The sequence below is a fragment of the Hyla sarda genome, chromosome 1 (assembly GCF_029499605.1).
Source record: "Hyla sarda isolate aHylSar1 chromosome 1, aHylSar1.hap1, whole genome shotgun sequence".
Lineage (NCBI taxonomy): Eukaryota > Metazoa > Chordata > Amphibia > Anura > Hylidae > Hyla > Hyla sarda.
The window spans coordinates 318,903,447-318,927,986 of record NC_079189.1 but is presented as its reverse complement, the minus strand read 5'-3'; the positions used below and the strand labels follow the sequence as shown (position 1 = coordinate 318,927,986).

General features: G+C 40.3%; 1 protein-coding gene across 19 annotated transcripts in view; it reads right to left on the bottom strand.

Annotated features, from left to right (window-relative positions):
• Positions 1 to 24,540, bottom strand: part of SHOC1 (shortage in chiasmata 1) — a 262,135-nt gene that overhangs the window by 17,412 nt on the left and 220,183 nt on the right. For 18 of the 19 annotated variants that reach the window (XM_056518636.1, XM_056518635.1, XM_056518660.1 and 15 more), the window contains 3 exons: positions 9,547 to 9,725; positions 7,553 to 7,655; positions 4,348 to 4,459 (listed from right to left, as the gene is read on the bottom strand). In XM_056518636.1, coding sequence (XP_056374611.1) covers positions 4,348 to 4,459; positions 7,553 to 7,655; positions 9,547 to 9,725 — 394 coding nt within the window. Of the gene's footprint in view, positions 1 to 568; positions 832 to 4,347; positions 4,460 to 7,552; positions 7,656 to 9,546; positions 9,726 to 24,540 lie in introns of those variants that run through there. The other variant, XM_056518752.1, reaches the window with a different exon arrangement.

The following is a 24,540-nucleotide window of genomic DNA, read 5'->3' as shown; positions in this document are numbered from 1 at the left end:
GTATAAAGCCCAATGGGCTGTATTTGTGCGAGCGGCGTAAGTATCTTGCATCCCTTGCACCTCTGGGTGGGGCTTGTAGGGATTAAGGGAGGGGCGTGATTATATAACTTCCCCTTCTCTGCTCGGGTGGAGCGTACGTGATTTGGTGGAACCCACCCAACCCTCCCTTAATTTATTCTTTTACCATAGGGTATGCCCTCTATAGGCGTGCCCTCAATACGCGGTTATGGCACAACTCAGACCGTTAGGTGAAGTTATGTACAGGTATGTATGTAGTGTCTTCAGGCACTACTACGGGTCTGGAGCCCTGAACACAAATGCAATATAACCTAAAAGTATCAAAGGTCAGTTGATAGGCTCTAATATTCCAGTTACCTATCAGTTGTAATAGCAAGATCTAGCACTCTCATTTGTCTAAATCCACATACATATTTAATAGGATATCTGTTATCAACACTTAATCCAGTTAGGGTGTCACTTTCCTGGACAATACCCCTCATACCAATAAAGTAAAGGAAATTACGTAGAAGAAATAGATAGCTTTACAGCTCAAATAATTACATGTGCTTTTACATTTTAAGGGTCAAATCTTTATTCCTAATACTGTAAATCATTTATTCTATGGACATGACTAAAATGTACAAAGACTATAAAAATTTATTTATAAACACTAAGGTATACCACAGATCAGATTGTTCACTATTGTCAAGCAAATATTTTCAGTACACCTATAGCTAGCAGGTATATATTTTTATAGCATGGTTATTGTTCTTGTTTTCCTATACCCATCTGTAAGGCTTGTTTTGGAATTGGGTTGCTCCTTATCTTTCCCTGAATAAATAAACATACCAAGAATTACAGAGATCACTATCCTCCCAGGCTCTACATGTCTACACATGGTACCAGGTCAAAAGTGTTTACAAAGGTTGATTCTTTAAGTACCGTAACTGTTATGTATGACAATGGGAAAAAGGATTGGGAGGGAGGGGTTTGCCGGCTAGGGAAACATCATGAGTAATGGCAATGTGTCCAGATCTTTATGTTATTACGCCTAAAATATTTCCCAAAGCTGTTCTTTACATTAGTAATCCAATAAAAATGCTGCACAAAAGACCTACAAGGGATGTCCCAACAATAGAAAATGTTTGAAAATGTATTACCACTTCCCAGTATTGTATACTGTTATACACTTTACATGTAATCATACCTAATATTGCATCATTATTAGGGTCTTACATGATGGTAAAACTGTGATAATAAAAGTGATAATATAAGTGCCATACAGCTGTATAAATAACAGTATTCAACAGTGCCCAGTACTATCATACAATGAAAATTAATATACTCTACAATGCTTATGGACTAAATTATAGCTCTGTACATAAAGTAAATTAGTAACTAGGTTATACAAGTATTTTTAGAATTTGTGAAGCCTTGGCTGATAAAATGAATGATTGATATGCCCTTTTAAGGTGGTCTCTAACTAAGTGCCTAGTCCTATATAAGGGGCTCTCCGGCTAGTACTAAATTGCAGGTCTGTTATGAGGGCTTGCAAAGTTTTAGAAGCACTGACTTTGGATGCTAATTTTATGGGTGCATAGAAATGTGTGTATCTAGATAATATCATGTGTATGCTCATGGAGTATTGGATGCCTTGAGCATACAATACTGTTTGCCATCACTGCCGCTATTGTGCTTAAAGGGGTACTCTGGTGGAAAACTTTTTTTCTTCTTCAAATAATCTGGTGCTAGAATGTTAAACAGATTTGTAAATTACTTCTATATAAAATTCTTAATTCTTCCAGTACTTATTAGCTGCGGTATGCTCCATAGGAAGTTGTGTAGTTCTTTTCAGTCTGACCACAGTGCTCTCTGCTACCACCTCTGTCCAGGAACTGTCCAGAGCAGGAGAAGTTTGCTATGAGGATTCGCTCCTACTCTGGACAATTCCTGACACGGACAGAGGTGTCAGCAGAGAGCACTGTGGTCAGACAGAAAAGAACTTCACAACTTCCTCTGGAGCATACAGCAGCTGATAAGTACTGTAAGGATTAAGATTTTAATAGAAATAATATACAAATCTGTTTAACTTTCTGGCACCAGTTGATTAAAAAAAAAATATATATAGGGTGGGCCATTTATATGGCTACACCTTAATAAAATGGGAATGGTTGGTGATATTAACTTCCTGTCTGTGGCACATTAGTATATGTGAGGGGGGAAACTTTTCAAGATGGGTGGTGACCATGACGGCCATTTTGAAGTCAGCCATTTTGAATCCAACTTTTGTTTTTTCCAATAGGAAGAGGGTCATGTGACACATCAAACTTATTGGGAATTTAACAAGAAAAACAATGATGTGCTTGGTTTTAACGTAAATTTATTCTTTCATAAGTTATTTACACGTTTCTGACCACTTATAAAATGTGTTCAATGTGCTGCCCATTGTGTTGGATTGTCAATGCAACCCTCTTCTCCAACTCTTCACACACTTATAGCAACACCGCAGGAGAAATGCTAGCACAGGCTTCCAGTATCCATAGTTTCAGGTGCTGCACATCTCGCATCTTCACAGCATAGACAATTGCCTTCATATGACCCCAAAGATAAAAGTTTAAGGGGTGTCAGATCGGGAGACCTTGGGGGCCATTCAACTGGCCCACGATGACCAATCCACTTACCAGGAAACTGTTCATCTAGGAATGCTCGGACCTGACACCTATAATGTGGTGGTGCACCATCTTGCTGGAAAAACTCAGGGAACATGCCAAGTTCAGTGCATAAAGAGGGAAACACATTGTGTTTTGGTCGTCGTGGGCCAGTTGAATGGCCCCCAAGGTCTCCCGATCTGACACCCCTTAGACTTTTATCTTTGGGGTCATCTGAAGGCAATTGTCAATGTTGTGAAGATACAAGATGTGCAGCACCTGAAACTACGGATACTGGAAGCCTGTGCTAGCATTTCTCCTGCGGTGTTGCTATCAGTGTGTGAAGAGTGGGAGAAGAGGGTTGCATTGACAATCCAACACAATGGGCAGCACATTGAACACATTTTATAAGTGGTCAGAAACTTGTAAATAACTAATGAAAGAATAATGTTACCTTAAAACCAAGCACATCATTGTTATTCTTGTGACACATCAAACTTATTGGGAATTTCACATGACCCTCTTCCTATTGAAAAAACAAAGGTTGGATTCAAAATGGCCAACTTCAAAATGGCTGCCATGGTCATCACCCATCTTAAAAAGTTTCCCCCCTCACATATACTAATGTGCCACAAACAGGAAGTTAATATTACAACCATTCCCATTTTATTAAGCTGTATCCATATAAATGGCCCACCCTGTATTTTCCAACTTCTTTATGTTAAAGTGAAGCCACAAAGCTCCCATTTGCATATGGCCAAAATCACATCCTCAGGCAGTGGCCAATATCTACGTGACTTTGCCAGTAAATTGTGTAGCCATGGCCTCCATATAAGGATGTTGTTTAGTCCACATGAGCTGGTCACTTCTGTGGCTATACCCTTTAAGAAAATGCATTCACATAGTGCTTTCTTCTTGTATATTCGTTCTGTTCAGCATATCCCTTTTTTTATGTTTTTAGCTAATTGGCCCTAAAGTACTTTGGATTGAATTTCTAATACCATTTCTCACATCAAAGGGAGTCAATTTCCTGTTGTAATTCTCTAGAGGCAAATCTAAACAATCCCTACCTCTGTTTTTCAGTGCTTTAAATGGACATTTTAAAATCATGGCAGACTTTTCTGCATTTGTATAGGCATGCACAAGCCTCAACAGAGTGAACAAACGGGCATTGTACCTCCAAAGAGGAGAATTGAGCCTTATATGGTTTTCATTTTGTGGGTATAATAAAAATATAATCTCCATTTAGAGCCTCTGTTTGCACTGCTGTTAGAATCTCTGTTCAAGCCTCCATCAAGCCTCTGATTGAAATAATAATAATGTGATTTTACATAAAATAAGGAAAAAAGGAAAACGGAAACACAAATATAAAAAAAAATATAAAATGAAGATAAACCAGCCACATGATAACTTTTGACCAACTGTGGAGGTGGCCAGTGACCAATTAACATGAGTGTTAATGTTAGCTCTGTGTTGGTACGATGGTGGATGGTATAATATTACTGGAAATCATTTCCCAACCGGCATTACTAATGAAACGCACTCACCTATGATCGTTGTGCTAAACAAGGCATAAAATTCAATAGCACATAATCACAATGAAAGTCAACAGTCAACAAACTAATTTTTATAGGAGAAAATTAAACATTTTATTTTATATAGAAATGTATTTCTATTTTTAAACACATTATATTAATACCTGTATAATAATGGCAGTGGAAACATCAACTGTTATTATGGCACAATGGTTTTTATTTCCAAATAAATGTACAGATGTGTTGCAGCTCCTCTCAATAAATGTTATGTTATGTCTGTTACATAAAGATAAAAAAAAATAATGTTATTTATTTTTTGGCAACAATCCATCTTTATACACTTATTACAAGGAACCTTCACTCTAACGAGAAGCACACTGAGGGAGTAAACCTTGCCAAACTCAACAACAAATGTTATACATACAAAACATAGTAACATAGTTTGTAAGGTTGAAAAGTTTAAAGAGTTCAACCTAAAAGAAATTCTTAATATCACTTTTGTTACCTCACATTTGACCAATTGATTCATGTTTAGCAGTAAACATAAAAAAACATTATCTCACCCATCAAGCCATGGACTCCACAAAACCTCTGAAGGTGTCCTGTACTATCTGGCATCAAATTCTTAACATCAGATCCTTTAAAGAGTACCTGTCATGATCTTGATACAGTTTTTAATCCTCCCAGTTCACTCCCCCCCCATCATGATAAACCACCCCCTGCCTTTATTTTTCATAATTTTTTTTTTTTGCTTTCTACCTTGATATTGAGTCTCACTGAGCTCCACAGACTGGGAAGGGGCATTCCCAGCAGGTGTGACATCATCTGAAAGAACCTCCTACCTCACTCTGCTACATACAGCCTAGGGCAATTCATTGTGGGATGGGCTGTGATTAGCTGAGACCCCCCCCCCCCCCGCTCTGAATGCTAATATATACTCTATACACTATGCTGAGCTGAGGTCACACCTGCATTTCCTGACTTCTCTCTCTCTGCGAGGCTACTGCAGGAGACAATTTACAAGCAGGTCTGCGGGCAGGACCAGAAGGAGGACCCCTGGTGGCTAAACTTTTAAGGGTTAATTTAACACATAAAGTTACAACATTTTATTAGGAAGTATATTAAAGAGTACTCCACTGGAAAACATTTTTTTTTTCCAAATCAACTGGTGCCAGAAAGTTAAACAGATTTGTAAATTACTTCTATTTAAAAATCTTAATCCTTCCAGTACTTATCAGCTGCTATATGCTCCACAGGAAGTTCTTTTCTTTTTGAATTTCCTTCCTGTCTGACCACAGTGTTCTCTGCTGACACCTCTGTCTATTTTAGGAACTGTCCAGAGTAGGAGAAAATCCTAATAGCAAACATATCCTGTTCTCGACAGTTCCTGACATGGACAGAGGTGTCAGTAGAGAGCACTGTGGTCAGACAAAAAGGAAATTATAAAAGAAAAGAACTTCCTGTGAAGCATACAGAAGCTTATAAGTACTAGAAGGATTCAGATTTTTTTAATAGAAGTAATTTACAAATCTGTTCTCCTTTCTGTCATCAGTTGATTAAAAAAAATAAAAATAAAAAATAAAGTTTTCCAGTGGAGTACCCCTTTAAGATTTTCAAATAGAAGTAATTTACAAATCTGTTTAACTTTCTGGCATCAGTTGATAAAAAAATAAAATAAAATAATTCAAGTGGAGTACCCCTTTAAATAAGTAATTCAAATAGGGTAATCTATAACATATTAATTTGTTTTACTAATGACTGATTCCATTTAAAGAATCCCAATCCAATCCCGTATACTCTTTATAAAGGTTGGGCATGTTTACTTTAAACTGCCTGTCCCTTATGTTCTCCGAGATACGCCAGAGCCAGAGCTGTCCAGCAGGGGCTAGCCCCTTCTCTCCCTAAACATAAATGTTAACCTGTGCCAAACGTTTGTGTGGGGCGATCGGAAAATATAGTAGTCATTCATCTGACAGCTAATGTTCCAGTTCTGATGCCCACATGCCCATTAGAGGATTGTGGCAGTGGACAGGGGTCAATACAAATCATATGACTAATTTGCAGCTAAGCAGCCCCATACTCAGCAAACTGTTATGAGACACTGTTTGTTATGACACATTTCTATCATAGCCAGTAGTAACTATGGAGGAAATTTATCAAAACTTGTGCAGAGGAAAAATTTACCAGTTTCCCATAGCAGCCAATCAGATCACTTCTTTTATTTCTCAGAGGTCTTCTCAAAAATGAAAGAAGCAATCTGATTGGTTGCTATGGGCAACTTTTCCACTGCACAAATAATGATCAATCTTCCCCATAGTCCACTTTTGAACTACAGTATAGTACTTCTGCTGGGGACCTGTCCGACTACTGTTTGCTCCACACACTCAGGGCCATATTTACAGCTCGTGCTGCAAAATGCTTTCTGAAGAACTTTTATAAACTTGTCAATTTCCATTAGATGAAGTAAATTTACATTGCCTGAAAAGCTTATTTTCTGTTGTGGTGTCCTAAATATTTAATATGGTAAATCATGTTTTGCACCACACAACAAGCAACGATGCATACTGTAACATTATATTGTTACTTGTTATGCTTACTTTGACATTAATTTATCATGTTTTAAGCAAGCCCACAATTTGCTATAATGTGTAACTGTAAGATCCCTGATTGATATGTTGCTTGTAGATATGGTTTAAAGGGGTATTCCAGGCAAAAACTTTTTTTTATATATCAACTGGCTCCGGAAAGTTAAACAGATTTGTAAATGACTTCTATTAAAAAATCTTAATCCTTCCAATAGTTATTAGCTTCTGAAGTTGAGTTGTTGTTTTCTGTCTAACTGCTCTATGATGATGTCACGTCCCGGGAGCTGTGTATGATGGGAATGCAGTTCATGTAGTTCCAATGGGGATTTTCTCCCATCATGCACAGTTCCCGGGACGTGACATCATCATAAAGCAGTTAGACAGAGAACAAAAACTCACTTCAGAAGCTAATAACTATTGATAGGATTAAGATTTTTTAATAGAAGTAATTTACAAATCTGTTTAACTTTCTGGAGCCAGTTGATATATAAAGTTTTTGCCTGGAATACCCCTTTAAATACAAAAGCATTGTATTTAACAAATGTATATGCTTCTTATTCCTGCTTTAATTTCTTTTCAGGTCAAGTGGGTCACTTAAATATTTTCAGCATTTATAAGTAATATATAACATCTTGTGGAAACTGGATTCATTAGTAATTAGAATAACAATTGCTATTGGATGCATTGCAGAAAAAAGCAAGAAGAAATTAGAGCAGATACATTTGTTTTAAGAGTGTGTAAGGTTTCAGACAACATTGCTATAAGCACATAATAGGTAGTATACCTGGACTCAAGAATGTGAAGTAATTCTGAGTGATTGAAAAGCTCTGATGACAGCAACACATAAGGAATATGAATGCCACCCTGGTGGTTGTGCTTTGGTGTTTCTTACAAAAAAAAAAAAAAAAAAGAACAGAAACATGCCTGTTAAGCAGTATAAAAAAGAAAAACATATTTCCTCTTAAAAAGGCGTTTAGAATTTTGTCCAAGTTAAATCTCCATTTATTATTCATTAGATGTCAATATGAGCAAACTGCTCTCCGGCACTCCCATAGTAATAAATGAAATGTGTGCCGTCTACAGCACATGCTCCTCTCAGAGAGCTGGGGTCCTGTTCAGGAGATTGTGGAGGGTTTGATTGGGTGGACCCCTACAATCTGTCACTTATCCCCTATCCCCTAGGGCAGGCGTACTCAACTATTTTTAATGAGGGTCCGCTTATCCAAATCTGCCATCCGATGAAGGTCCAAGTGAACGCTAAGGCCTGGTTCACCTAGCGGCCACAGGGCCATAAAGGAAATATTGACTGAATTGTAGAGGACGTAAATCTACTGTTCTCTGTGAATACTGCCACATACTGTGCCTCTAGTATAATACTACCACACACTCTGCCACTGGTATAATACTGCCACACACTGTGCCACTGGTATATTACTGCCATACACTGTGCCCTTGAATATTATGCTGTCATGCACTATGTCCCCAAATATAATATTGACAAACTGTGCCCTGTATCAAATAACTGTATCCCTGTGTTCCTTAAACAATGAATGAGGTGTTTGTGCCCCTACATGAACTGTGCCTCTATGCCCCCCATAAATTGTGCCCACAAATGAACTTTACCATGGACTGTGCCCCCCTTTGTATAATTGTAAATTGATTTAGCTGATGAGAAAATACCAAAGAGCAGCAAAGAGAGCGTGTCTTCATGCATATGGTTTGAGTGCAGTATGTTAACTGAAAAATCTTGATAAACAAGACACCTTAGGCTGCTGTTGGTTTGAAACATTTTCCAAAAAGCTTTGTGGCTTGTCCTTTGGACAGATGAGACAAAACTAGAGCTGTCTAGTAGTGGGGGGCCTCATGCAGACTTCTAGGAGTGTCAAGATAAAGTACTCATATTACATCCTAAACAAATATTTCAGATTTAATCACCCCTATTTGTCCAATAAAAAAAGAAATCTTAACAATACAAGAAATATAATGGGGGAGATTTATCAAAGCTGTCTATGTCCCGCATCAATATAGACCTAACTACAGAGGGTTAGGCTGGTCTATTGTGCACCTAATTTATCAAAAGGCGCACGACTCTTGATAAATTCTGTGCACGGACTTCGTGATCTATGCTTTAGACTGTATTTAAACCTGCTCCAGTATGGTCTGACATTTCAGCGTACTTTCAGCCGATGCGATTTGTTGCTGAAAAGTCGCTTTTGATAATTTCAGCACCAATGCATTTTTCTGTCTAAAATAAACTAGAATGCATCATGTTCTAAAAAACCTCTATAGAAAAAGTCGCAAAAAAGTCGCACATATTTAGTCTGCGACTTTCTGTGCAACAAATTTAGACAGAAAAAAACAGTCTAAATCCTTTGATAAATCTCCCCCAATGTCCTAAGGAAAATATTACAATAATATCAAGACAATTTTCTCAATTACATTTATGTTTATATATTCTTTGTAAAACAAGATATGGTAAAGGTAAGGGCATATGAAGATAATTTGGTCACCCCCAGGAAGTATGTAATAAATAAATAACAAATCTAAATGATAATAATGGGTAAAACAGTTATGGAACTACAGTATATTCAAGCTTTGTTCAGGGTAAAAATAGTGGCACAGAAATAATACTGACATAATATAGGAAAATTGTGTATTATGCATTATAATTTCTGGGATAAAAAACGTGGAATATCTGGTTGAAGTCAGATTTTTTTTTGCTACACTGTTGGATATAAATATAAATAGATCACATTATTATATCTCAAAATTACTTACCCAACAAAAGATTATTTGGCGCACTTGTTTTAAGGTTCATGTGTGAGATGTTTAGTTTCTGACACAATTGTAGCCAATAATTTGTGCAGTCATACTCTATAACCAGAGAGAAATAAGTCCATGGAAAGTCATTTCCTACGTACTGGTTGTTGACTATGACACAAGAGTAACTTTTTAAGCTGCAAGAAAATGTAATATTATTTTAGTATGCCGCATAAATGAAAAATGTGCGCAGTGGGTTTTTCGCTAACCTGTTCTTTCTACATTTTAAGATTAAATAATACCCAAGAGAATTGCACAGAGACACAAAGTAGTGAAAAAGTATATATAATCTTTATTAGTGATGACTAGTTAAAAACAGAATTAAAAGGAACGACAATGGACAGACTACTGAGGCGTCTGGATAAGGGGAAGAGACAAACCTGGGCTATAACACATCAATAAAAAATGGGAGAGAATAAATGGACCCCCATCCGGGTGTATATACATGTAAAGGGTATAGGCTGTACAAAAATATACTAGCAATGACATACCAACATATTTAAACATATACACTCAGAATGGCTGTATAGATGTAAATCCAGTATTGCACAATGCCCAGAGAAAAAAGTTTTTATGACCGCACCATGGAGTAAGACAATGAGTAAAGTATACAATTATGAGAGTGATAAGCGGGTAAAAGGATAGAGAGTCCCAGGAACCGGGATAAGATATACACAAATGTTCAACAATCGCCGGAATCCTGGAAAATCTGACTCAAGTATAAATCACCCATCTCACATCACAAGAGCATACAGCGGACATCTTACCCTAAGCCAGAACGCCACCCCTACAACGTTGTTTCGCAACAAGCTTCCTCAGGGAGTATATGGTATGAGAGGGAGGTAGATATTTATATACATGTGTAGCCAATAGAAATACAAGATACAAACAAAACAATTAGAGCACCTGAGAGGGGAATCAATGTGGACCGGCGTCCGGACGCCATTACAGTCATCACTGCGCATGTTCGGCGTGATGATGATGCAGTGCGTCCACTGCGTCACCACGCCGAAAACTCGGATGGGGGTCCATTTATTCTCTCCCATTTTTTATTGATGTGTTATAGCCCAGGTTTGTCTCTTCCCCTTATCCAGACGCCTCAGTAGTCTGTCCATTGTCGTTCCTTTTAATTCTGTTTTTAACTAGTCATCACTAATAAAGATTATATATACTTTTTCACTACTTTGTGTCTCTGTGCAATTCTCTTGGGTATTATTTGTTTTTCTCTGTATGCCAGAGACAAGGTTGGACCATAGGTCAGTATTTTGCGCCCTTCTTTTTTGGTTATTATATATTTTTTCCTGTATTTTTGCAGAAGGATTATCCTGTCATGGATTTTCGGGCCAGAGAAGTCTCCTGGTTGGAGCAAGCTAATCTTTTATTCTCCGGAACGACAGTGGACAGTTTAGGAGCGGACCAGTGCAATTTAAGGGAACTCAAGCTTTCACTGCGTAATCTTCTCCACCGTCAGATGAAGGTATGGTGGAATCGGGCATCGTTGGATAACTATGTGACCAAATCTTTGATCCCGAGGGGCTTGAGAGTTCAGACTTATCCTTCTTTTAGCCTTGATAATGAGGAATGTGTCAAAAAATGGGAAGAGGCTTGTAATACCTGTTCCAAAATATTTATGATTACCATCATGGAGTATAACACCAAGACCTTGATGGAATTGAGCGCACAGATCGAAAAGGTTGAGAGTGATATTAAAAAAATGGTTTCTAATGAAGAATTTTCTACTTTTAAACAAGAGTTAGAAGAAACGGCTAAGATGTGGGAGAAGCAGATTAAATTAACTAAATCCAAAAAATTTCAGAGAGATTTGAATGATGCTGTCAATAACAGGATATACAAATGGAAACAATCTAGTGCCGAACGACGTGTACGCTCTCCTTCCGTCTCATCAGTGAGGTCTACTGGAACAGAATCCACTACCTCCTCCAGAACTACTGATAGGAGCCCCAGACGGGACACCAGGAGAAACTACCAGCGGAATAGATCACGTACAATTGATACACGCAGTGATGGGGCAAGGACTAGAAGTACCACCCACAATCGGAAGGTAATTAATTTGTCTCAAACTGTACTAACTAAAGAACAGGAAGAGGTTTTATCTTTAGGTCTAACTTTTTCACCGGCATCCCCCTTTGATTGCTTTACAGCAGTAAAGGACTTACATCTGTTCGCGAGAAAGTTGATGTTTAAAAAGATATTTCATTCATCCCAAATGGGAGCCCAACTTCACACCGCTGATGAGATCGAAGCAATTGATGCACTTAATTCACTTTTGGAAGAACAGGATGACACAGCTACAGGTAAGTTTCCAAAAAACTTACTATTACCATCCAGATCATTCCCCCAACTGTCTCAGTATCCTAATATAGACATCTTTGTACAATTAGTTTCAGCGGAGTTTGAAAAAATTCCCTTTACAAAAGTACATGACAATCTGACGTTTAAACAACGTCAAGCATTAAGGGACCTGGGCAGAATGGACGACATTGTCATCAAACCCTCTGATAAAGGGGGAAATGTCGTTCTCTGGCCCAGGTCCCTTTATGAGAAGGAGGCATTGCGACAATTAAAAGATGGTGTGTGTTACAAGCGCCTAACTTTTAATCCATTAACTAAATACAAGGAGGATCTTTTTTGTATTCTGGATGAGGCTTGCACGAATGGGGTCCTAAGCAGGAAACAAGTGGAAAGTTTGCTACCAACCCATCCTATGATTGCGACCCTTTACCTCTTACCTAAGGTTCATAAACAGTTAGTTAATCCCCCTGGGAGACCGATTGTGTCTGGTAATAACTCTCTAACTGAACCGATTTGCAGGTACATTGACTACTACTTGAAACCGATTGTGGAATCCCTCCCCTCACATCTTAAGGATACGACAGATGTCCTCAAGCGACTGGATGGTATACAGCTGGATGAGTCTACCCTAATAGTCACTTGTGACATTGAATCTCTGTACACATCCATTCGACACACTGATGGCATGGAAGCGGTACGAACCTTTCTCTCGATGACGGACCTGGACCCAGACCTATGTAAGTTGATACTGGACTTATTACAGTATGCACTTACTCATAACTTCTTTCTATTTAGGGACCTCCTCTACCTACAACTCCAGGGAACGGCAATGGGGGCGGCTTGTGCGCCCTCATATGCCAACCTCTTTCTGGGGTTGTGGGAGAGGAGGATCTTTATGATCGACCCGGTACCCCTAATTGAGAGGATATCCCTATGGGGACGTTTCATAGATGACGTGTTGTTTTTGTGGCCTGGGACGCCAGATGAGCTGTCTATCTTTATGTCTAATCTGAATAATAATATCTATAATATCAGATTGACATATAAATATGGGAGACAAAACATTGACTTTCTGCATGTGTCCCTGAACGTGGATGACAGTGGATTCATCCACTCAAATGTGTTTCGCAAAAAAACATCAACTAACTCGTTGCTCCATGCATCCTCCTCCCACCCGAAGTCACTGATTTCCAATATTCCCATAGGTCAATTCCTCAGAATGAGGAGAATATGTTCTAATGAGGAGTTCTTCGAACAGCAAGCCAAGGACCTTAAAGACCGCTTCCAGGAACGTGGTTATAGAAGTGCTGACATCCAAAGGGGATACAACAGAGCAAAATCCACTTCAAGATCTACTCTTCTGACCCAGAGAAAGAGACAGAAATCAGATACACAGGTGAGGTACATTTCTATGTACAACACTAGGTGGAGACAAGTACAACGTGCACTTAGAAAACATTGGTCGGTGTTGACAATGGATCCAGTCTTAAAATCATATCTATCCAATCAACCATCTATCACATATCGCCGAGCCAAGAATCTGAGAGATTTATTGGTGCACAGCCACCATAAAAGCAGACAGAGCACTGGCCTATTTGGCTCTAAGGGTCCCAAATGGGGCTGTAGGCCCTGTGGGGGATGTGTAGCATGCCCGAATGTTGAGAAAGCTGAAGAATTCTTTAATTCCTCTGGGGAAAAGAAGTTTACTATAACACACACCATCAATTGTTGCACATCTGGTGTAATTTATTACGCCACTTGTCCCTGCCACCTAATATATGTTGGTCTCACCTCTAGAGAACTGAGGAGAAGGGTACGTGAACATGTCCTGGGGATTGAGGCTGCAAGAGACACTGAAGATCTATCTACTTTGAAAACAATACCTCGTCATTTCCGAGAACATCATGGATGTGATAGCAAACTCCTCAAGGTAAGAGGCATAGACAGGGTCTTGGTTGGCCCTAGGGGTGGTAACTGGCGCCAAATTCTTGCACAGAAGGAATCAAGGTGGATTTTTACCCTGAAAACTGTGACCCCGTTTGGGCTCAATGAGCACAATAGTTTTGCGCCGTTTCTACGTACATGATTTATTTTGTTCCTATTCCCTTGGTATTGCTAGCTGGTCCGGTTTTAATTTTTCTACTTTAATATGGTTTTAATTAATTTTAACTTGTTCCTCTGTAGTCATTATGTCTCATCTTTGTTTTTTGTTTTTTGTTCTTTCCTTTGGTACCCCCCTTTTCTCTCTTTCTCTTTCTTTTTCTTTTTCTCTCTCTTTTGCTCTCATTTATTTTTCTGGTCCCTCTCCTCTTTTTCCTCCTTCCCCCCCCCCCCCTTTTTTTCCCCCCCTCCTTTCCCCCCCCCCCTCCCCTTTTTCTCTTTTTCCCCCCCTTATCTTCCCTTTTCCTTTTAATTTTAATTTTCTTCCTTTGTTTTTCCCTTTGCTTGTTTTTGTGCTCCCCTGTTTTCTCCTTTCTGCTTTCCTCTTTTCCTTTTTCTCCTTACCACTTCTCTTTCTATCCCTTTTCTTTTCTTCAGGGCACCCTAACCGGATCCGATGGAAGATACGAACTTATGAAATTATCCTTGCAGTAGTCCATCAAATGGCTGGCTTGATCCAACATCCTAAAATTCATCGATATTTGCATACAGTATATTTTTCACATTTCATATAAATATGTCAGTAGACGTATCCTCTATCACATCATCTGAATATTCTCCAGTGAGTCCTTTGTGGCTCACGTTAATCTATTGGTGTATATTCATCTACATGTACCCTTTATCACCTCACACATATTTCTATAGTGAGCCCTTTTCACATAAATGTGTTCGCACATATCGATTAATATCATCCGCACATTTCACATACATATTTGCACTTGTTACACATCTTTATATATACATTTAGGTCTTATCTTCACATATATTTTTTACAGATATATTTGTTATATATCTCTATACTGTCATATTTGGCTGTCACTGCAATATATGTACTGCACTTATGCACATAATCACGGTATGGCACTTTGGTTTTGCACATATCACCTGATGCATGTCACTGTTTTTCTCACGTTTTCGCACACACTTCACTTCTATCTGCTGTATGTTTTTCCCAAAGATGTTCGCAATAGTACTGCCAGCTCCTTTTCCCACACCCAAGATGGCCGTCACGTGCTGTCCCAGCGTGACACGCATGCGCGAGATTTCGCCGCACATCCCATACCCTTCCGTTAGTACGGAGTTCTGCTATGAGTTTTCGGCGTGGTGACGCAGTGGACGCACTGCATCATCATCACGCCGAACATGCGCAGTGATGACTGTAATGGCGTCCGGACGCCGGTCCACATTGATTCCCCTCTCAGGTGCTCTAATTGTTTTGTTTGTATCTTGTATTTCTATTGGCTACACATGTATATAAATATCTACCTCCCTCTCATACCATATACTCCCTGAGGAAGCTTGTTGCGAAACAACGTTGTAGGGGTGGCGTTCTGGCTTAGGGTAAGATGTCCGCTGTATGCTCTTGTGATGTGAGATGGGTGATTTATACTTGAGTCAGATTTTCCAGGATTCCGGCGATTGTTGAACATTTGTGTATGTCTTATCCCGGTTCCTGGGACTCTCTATCCTTTTACCCGCTTATCACTCTCATAATTGTATACTTTACTCATTGTCTTACTCCATGGTGCGGTCATAAAAACTTTTTTCTCTGGGCATTGTGCAATACTGGATTTACATCTATACAGCCATTCTGAGTGTATATGTTTAAATATGTTGGTATGTCATTGCTAGTATATTTTTGTACAGCCTATACCCTTTACATGTATATACACCCGGATGGGGGTCCATTTATTCTCTCCCATTTTTTATTGATGTGTTATAGCCCAGGTTTGTCTCTTCCCCTTATCCAGACGCCTCAGTAGTCTGTCCATTGTCGTTCCTTTTAATTCTGTTTTTAACTAGTCATCACTAATAAAGATTATATATACTTTTTCACTACTTTGTGTCTCTGTGCAATTCTCTTGGGTATTATTTGTTTTTCTCTGTATGCCAGAGACAAGGTTGGACCATAGGTCAGTATTTTGCGCCCTTCTTTTTTGGTTATTATACATTTTAAGATTTAAAAAATAAATAAAATAAAACGAAAGCAGAAAAACGAAAAACCCACCACACATGCAAAACTATATAAAGGCATCATGTACTGTAAATCTGTCCATAGCATCCACTCAGATCACAGCTTTTTGTAATTTTTACTGAAAAAATATGAAAGCAGCAATTTGATTTGTTATGGCAAATGCACCGCTAGAGAATGAGAGATAGAGAGAAAGATCAAGAAAGGGACCTATATCCATTTCTTAGGCTTCTTTCACACTGCCGTTAGTACACGGCAGTGGGATGGCCGTCGGGAGAGCCGGGCAGAATAGCGGGAGAAATAAATACTGCATGTGCCGTCTTTTTCTCTCGCTATTCATAACGGCGCCCGGCGGCCCCCATAATAGTAAATGGGAGCCACCAGGACCCGTTGTTGCCCGTTGCTCCCCCTTTCATGAGAACGGCCGTTAAAGTCAAAAGAAAAATACTTTGATGGCCGTTCTCGACGGGGAACAACGGTAGTCTGAAAGGGGCCTTACCCTCTTCTCTTCTTCCTGTCTTCTAATTACTATATAGTTAAAGTAATGGATAGATAATGATGCTTTAATTAGTGTAATAAAAAGATAAAAAGTTGCAAACAAACAAATCCCCCACCTGACAATATTCTGCTTGTACAGTATACGAATGTAGGGTGGATAGGCAGTCTCTAGGAGCTCTCTCTCTATTTATATGTATATATATATATATATATATATATATATATATATATATCTGTTCTTGCCAAGAATAGAAAATTGGATGTGATCAAAATGAAAAAAATAAAAAATAAATTCCCTGCAAAATGGTGTATTTTTTTTTCTAAACAAAGAACTGAGATTTCAGAATACATTGTCTAAAATCTTTTCCAAACCTATAAAGTATAGTAGGGTAAACAGGTTATTCCCATGAATCACTAAACTATTAAAGCATGGTGATGGTGTTGGCACAGGTGCTGGATCTATTCCATCATTAGTGGGTGCTGGATGCAATTAACAGCTGGCATACTGGGGCAATGGTTAGGATTGGAGATAATTCTGATCCCAGACAATTAACCCCACTTAATAGTGACCATAGCATTTAAAGGGGTACTCCGCTGCCCCAGAGTTCAGAACATAGACTTGCATTGAGGGGGCATGGCGTGACGCAACGAGGGGGCATGGCCGTCACAAACCTGCCGCCCGCACCTAGCGTTCTAAACAAATGCCGAGTACTGCACAGAAATCGTGGAACATCTGTGAAAAAAGAGGGGAAATGGGTTTAAGTGCACCTGATATAAAATTAACCTCTTCCTGGCTGCTGATATATGTTTATTTTTTTTTTTTTTTACGGTGGCGCGGCATCCATTGAATATAACTGCTGGCTCAGGAGCTGAACCCACTCTATATGCAGTATGTGTTGGCTGTATCGTACGGGTGACAACTATCGGCAGCTAAAAGGATTGGACTTCAGTTAAAAGGTAAAAGTTTACTTGCAATAATTGAAAAGTACATGTGTGATGATCCCATGTAGCTGAGCCACAAAGGATTTTAAGTTGAGGAAGGCACCGACTAAGCCACAGAGAGGCATATAGTGACCACTTGACTTTTTCTGCAGGAGATCAATGAAAGGTAGCACACAGAGTTTTTATGTGACTATCATAGGAATATGCAAATTCATTCTACAAGAGGTGGGATCCCTCAGCAACAGTCCCCACGGACACCAATCAGAACTCACTATTCTGCTTTCCAAGCACACAGTAGGGTTGCAGTCCAAAGGAGAGAGCCACAAGTTGGCCTAGGTTATTTACTGTAACTCTGTGCTGTCCCCCCACCAAAGGCTGTCCTGTGGGCTGCGGACTTCCTCGGGCAGACCAGTGGCACAGATGTTGGGCCCCCTGAGAGACAAACTGCTGCGTTTCAATTGTTTAAGCACTTTATCAAATATTTATTATATTTTTCATAAACACTGTGTGGTAAAGGTGTGAGATGCGTGTGGAGAAGCTTGGAGAGAAGTCCAGAACAAATCTCCTCTCAAGACTTATCCAGCCACTCTGCAAGGATCACCCTGACAGTGGAAATTCAAGCACTGACAGAGAAAGTCACAGGACCTTTTCAGAACCCTAGCGGCCTAAATAAATCTTCAGTCTCATATCAAGTCAGTATTAATCTATTGGGTAAAAAGCACTGCAAGTCCCAGCAAGGCAACAGGGCTCCCAAGGGGTTACACTGCATCCTCTTGACTCTTCACCATACTGTTAGCATGTAATAACATCTGCACCCTGTTCAGTAAAAGGCAGTTATCCGTAACCTGACGTCGGTGTGTTTCTTTCTTTCTCCCCGTGTCTGGCCCAGGAGTCAGGCATCCAAACTCGGGCCATGTTTAGGCTATTGGTGCCCTGGCGTCACTAAGTGATCAGGTATTCCTGGCACCCCCGTGGTGCCACAACTCAATAACTAATAAGGGTACGTTCACACGTACGCAGATTTGTGGGCAGAATTTGATGCACAGGATTTTCTGCTGCAGATTTCAATGTAAACTAAATGACCGAGCACAGGTTTTGATTTGCAGTTACAAATCCTGCGCATCAAATTTGCGCAGGATCCTGTATGTGTGAACGTTCCCTAAAAGTAAAAACAGAGCTGCAGTGCCAGGCTGCCCAGTTTGAGGCAAACAGAAGGTTGCCAACTTGCCAATAATCCGGGAGGAAGATTGGCAAGGGGGGGTGGAGGCAGGGAAGCTGGCTATGCCAGTTCCAGATTAGCCATGCCGGCTAATAACTCGGGTATCTCTGAAAACGGACCACGGATCCGGGTATGTAATACCTGTGATACCTCATTGTAATCTTATTCACCTGCACTAAAAAGTTGTGTACTGGATTCAGTGTGGGTAAACTTGCTGTCAGTTTTTCTGTAACTGCTGTTCATGACTGTAAAAATATTGTGACACTGATAGTCTATTTGATACGAGAGCATATCTAACATGAGCTCTTTAACAATCATTTGACACAGCTTGATAAGTTCTAGACAAGAAGTCATCTAACATTTTTTGTAATCTTATCTTCCAAGTACTTTTTTGTTGGTAATAACATTGTACGGAATACATCTACACAAGTAGTTATGTCACTTTACAAATACTTTGTTACCGTTCTCCCCTTTGCTCTTCTTTCTTGACTTTTTTACATATCAATATATATACACTGCTCAAAAAAATTAAGGGAACACTAAGATAACACATCCTAGATCTGAATGAATGAACTAATCGTGTGAAATAGTTTCGTCTTGAATGTGCTGAAAACAAAATCACACAAAAATTATCAATGGAAATCAAATTTATCAACCCATGAAGGTCTGGATATGGAGCAACTCTCATAATCAAAGTGAAAAACCACACTACAGGCTGATCCAACTTTGATGTAATGTCCATAAAACAAGTCAAAATGGGGCTCAGTAGTGTGTATGGCCTCAACGTGCCCGTAGAACCTTTCTACAATGCCTGGGCATGCTCCTGATGAGGTGGCGGATGGTCTCCTGAGGGATGTCCTTCCAGACCTGGACTAAAGCATCCGCCAACTCCTGGACAGTCTGTGGTGCAATGTGGCATTGGTGGATGGAGCGAGACATCATGTCCCAGATGTGCTCAATCAGATTCAGGTCTGGGGAACGGGCGGGCCAGTCCATAGCATCTATGCCTTCCTCTTGTGATAATTTAAACTTGAATTTTCAAGAGTAGTAACCATTACACAAAGGAACGCTTGTTGCGTGTGATTTTTTAACTTAAATTTTCAAAAGTAAAATACAGACAGGGAAGAACTCTGTTTCTTTATTTGATTAAAAATGTTATTTAGAAAAGAATTTCTTTGTGTGTTTCTCCGTCCTGCATTATAGAGTCTTCTGGACTCTTGGATATGCGCTTGTTCTTGTTTTTCAGCCAAGTGTACATGCCTAATTTTTCTGGCCTCTGGTGCTGCACTTTTTATGCTGCTGCAATTTTTCTGGCTGCTGCTACAGCAGCGGCTGCAACAATACCAACTTTTTGAGCCATGTGTACATGCCTAATTTTTCTGGTACTCTCTGCTGACATCTCTGTCCATTTTAGCAACCGTGCATATTAGATGTATGCTAAGGGTAGCATGGTGGCTCAGAGGTTAGCACTGCTGCCTTGCAGTGCTGGGGCCTTGGGTTCAAATCCCACTATGTGCTGCCTAAAGGGGGGCTCTAACTATGTGCTGCCTAACATGGGGGAATCTATGTACTTCCTATAGGGGGGATCTAACTATGTGCTGCCTAAAGGGGTGCTCAAACTATGTGCTGCCTAATGGGGGGATCTAACTATGTGATGCCTAAAGGGGGCTAAAGCACGTTTTTCCAAAGAATTTAGGAATGTTAGGTGATTTATGCCCTTTATGGATTAAAACCAGACTCTGCATCGACTATGTAATTTTCTATGGGAGTTTTCCCATGGATCCCCCTCCAGCACACCACAGTCCAGGTATTAGTCCCCTTGAAAAAACTTTTAAATCACTATTGTGGCCAGAAAGAGTCCCTGTGGGTTTTAAAATTCGCCTGCCCATTGTAGTCAATGGCGGTTCACCCGGTTCGCGAACATTTGCGGAAGTTCGCGTTCGCTGGTCGCGAACCGAAAATGTTATGTTTGCGACATCACTAATGAGGTCTAGCATTGTCTTGCATTAGGAGGAATCCAGGGCCAACCACACCAGCATATGGTCTCACCTCATCTACCTCATCTACCTCTGGCAAACACATGGAGGGCTGTGCGGCCCCCCAAAGAAATGCGACCCCACGCCATTACTGACCAACTGCCAAACAGTCATGCTGGAAGATGTTGCAGGCAGCAGAACGTTCTCCATGGCATCTCCAGACTAATCTGTGAAGAGCACAGGGCACCAGTGGCGAATTTTTCAATCTTGGTGTTCTCTGACAAATGCCAAACGTCCTGCACGTTGTTGGGCTGTAAGCACAATCCCCACCTGTGGACTTCAGGCCCTCATATCACCCTCATGGAGTCTGTTTATGACCCGTTTGAGTGGACACATGCACATTTGTGGCCTGCTGGAGGTCATTTTGCAGAACAATGGCAGTGCTCCTCCTGCTACTCCTTGCACAAAGGCGCAGGTAGCGGTCCTGCTGCTGGGTTGTTACTCTCCAACGGCCTCCTCCGTGTCTCCTGATGTACTGGCCTGTCTCCTGGTAGTGCCTCTATGCTCTGGACACTATGCTGACAGACACAGCAAACCTTCTTGCCACAGCTTGCATTGATGTGCCATCCTGGATGAGCTGCACTACCTGAGCCACTTGTGTGGGTTGTAGACTTTGTCTCATGCTACCACTAGAGTGAAAGCACCGCCAGCATTCAAAAGGGACCAAAACATCAGCCAGGAAGCATAGGAACTGAGAAGTGGTCTGTGGTCACCACCTGCAGAGCCACTCCTTTATTGGGGGTGTCTTGTTAATTGCCTATAATTTCCACCTGTTGTCTGTTCCATTTCCACAACAGCATGTGAAATTGATTGTCAGTGTTGCTTCCTGAGTGGACAGTGTAATTTCACAGAAGTGTGATTGACTTGGAGTTACATTGTGTTGTTTAAAGGGGTTATCCACCATAAGGTGACTTTAGTACGTACCTGACAGACAGTAATGGACATTCTTAGGAAGGATCTGCACTTGTCTTGGGGCTAAATGGCTGTGTCATGAGATTACCCTAACACTGTGGCTAGCTTTTTGTGAACTTGTATTTCCTGTTTGACTTATGATTTTTTGACTACAAATCCCACAATGCCATTTTCCTCCCTCTCACACATCAGCCACCCCACCCATTGAAACAAAAGACCTGTGGTTTTCGATCAAGGTGCCTAGAGCTGTTGCTTTAGTTGCAGATTGATCCCTCCACCCATTGAAGCAGACAGGCTCCCTGTCATCAGCTGACTAGTGAGTCAGGTCTCGGCCGCATTGCCAGCTGGGAAAAATCCGAGACAACAGTCATTTTGTATGCTGTTATAAATAGTGGGGTGAAAATAACATAAGAATTGTGAGAAAACCGTCATACACAGGTACAGACACTATATAATGAACTACACTAACTTTAAAGCCCTTGTAGCATAGTCAAAAAAAATAAAATAAAAAAAAAACCTTTAACCCCTTCAGGACGGAGCCCATTTTGGCTTTAAGGACCGGAGCGTTTTTTGCACATCTGACCACTGTCACTTTAAACATTAATAACTCTGGAATGCTTTTAGTTATCATTCTGATTCCGAGATTTATTTTGTCGTGACATATTCTACTTTAACATAGTGGTAAATTTATGTCGATACTTGCATCCTTTCTTGGTGAAAAATCCGTAAATTTGATGAAAAATTTGAAAATTTAGAATTTTTCTAACTTTGAAGCTTTCTGCTTGTAAGGAAAATGGATATTACGAATACATTTTTTTTTGGTTCACATATACAATATGTCTACTTTATGTTTGCATCATAAAATTTACGTGTTTTTACTTTTGGAAGACACCAGAGGGCTTCAACGGTCAGCAGCAATTTTCCGATTTTTCACAAAATTTTCAAACTCGGTATTTTTCAGGGACCAGTTCAGGTTTGAAGTGGATTTGAAGGGTCTTCATATTAGAAATACCCCATAAATGACCCCATTATAAAAACGACACCCCCCAAAGTATTCAAAATGACATTCAGTCAGCGTTTTAACCCTTTAGGTGTTTCACACGAATAGCAACAAAGTGAAGGAGAAAATTCACAATCTTCATTTTTTACACTCACATGTTCTTGTAGACCCAATTTTTGAATTTTTACAAGGGGTAAAAGGACAACATTTTTACTTGTATTTGTAGCCCAATTTCTCTCGAGTAAGGACATACCTCATATGTCTATGTAAAGTGTTCGACGGGCGCAGTAGAGGGCTCAGAATGGAAGGAGCGACAAGGGGATTTTGGAGAGTACGTTTTTCTGAAATGGTTTTTGGGGGGCATGTTGCATTTAGGAAGCCCTTATGGTGCCAGAACAGCAAAAAAAAAAAAAACACATGGCATACCATTTTGGAAACTAGACCCCTCGGGGAATGTAACATGGGATAAAGTGAGCCTTTATACCCCACAGGTGTTTCACGACTTTTGCAAATGTAAAAAAAATATAATAATTTTTACCTAAAATGCTTGTTTTCCCAAAAATTTTACATTTTTAAAAAGGGTAATAGCAGAAAATACCCCTAAAAATTTGAAGCCCAATTTCTCCCGATTCAGAAAACACCCCATATGGGGGTGAAAAGTGCTCTGCTGGCGCACTACAGGTCTCGGAAGAGAAGGAGTCACATTTGGCTTTTTGAAAGCAAATTTTGCTCTGGGGGCATGCCGCATTTAGGAAGCCCCTATGGTGCCAGGACAGCAAAAAAAAAACAAATGGCATACCATTTTGGAAACTAGACCCCTCAGGGAACGTAACAAGGGGTTAAGTGAACCTTTATACCCCACAGGTGTTTCACGACTTTTGCATATGTAAAAAAAAAATGTTTTACATTTTTAAAAAGGGTAAAAGCAGAAAATATCCCCCAAACTTTGTAACACAATTTCTCCCGAGTACAGCGATACCCCATATGTGACCCTAAACTGTTGCCTTGAAATACGACAGGGCTCCAAAGTGAGAGCGCCATGCGCTTTTGAGGCCTAAATTAGGGATTGCATAGGGGTGGACATAGGGGAATTCTACGCCAGTGATTCCCAAACAGGGTGCCTCCAGCTGTTGCAAAACTCCCAGCATGCTTGGACAGTCAACGGCTGTCCGACAATACTGGGAGTTGTTGTTTTGCAACAGCTGGAGGCTCCGTTTTGGAAACAGTGGCGTACCAGAGGCTTTCATTTTTATTGGGGAGGGGAGGGGGGCTGTGTAGGGGTATGTGTATATGTAGTGTTTTTTACTTTTTATTTTATTTTGTGTTAGTGTAGTGTAGTGTTTTTAGGGTACAGTAGTTTCACAGTAGTTTCTCGCTGGCAGTTTGAGCTGCGGCAGAAAATTTGCGGCAGCTCAAACTTGCAGCCAGATACTTACTGTAATCCTCCGCCCATGTGAGTGTACCCTGTACATTCACATTGGGGGGGGGGGGGGGACATCCAGCTGTTGCAAAACTACAACTCCCAGCATGCGCTGACAGACTGTACATGCTGAGAGTTTTAGTTTTGCAACAGCTGTAGGCACACTGGTTATGTATCACTGAGTTTGTGAGGTAACTCAGTGTTTCACAACCAGTGTGCCTCCAGCTGTTGCAAAACTACAACTCCCAGCATGTACGGTGCATGGTGTACATTGACTGCTGAGAGTTGGAGTTTGCAACAGCTGGAGGCACACCGGTCGTGAAACACTGAGTTAGGTAAAAAAAAAAACTCTAAGTTTCACAACCAGTGTGCCTTCAGCTGTTGCAAAACTACAACTCTCAGCAGTCACTGACAGCCAACGGGCATGCTGGGAGTTGTAGTTATGCAACCAGCAGATGCACCACTACAACTCCCAGCATG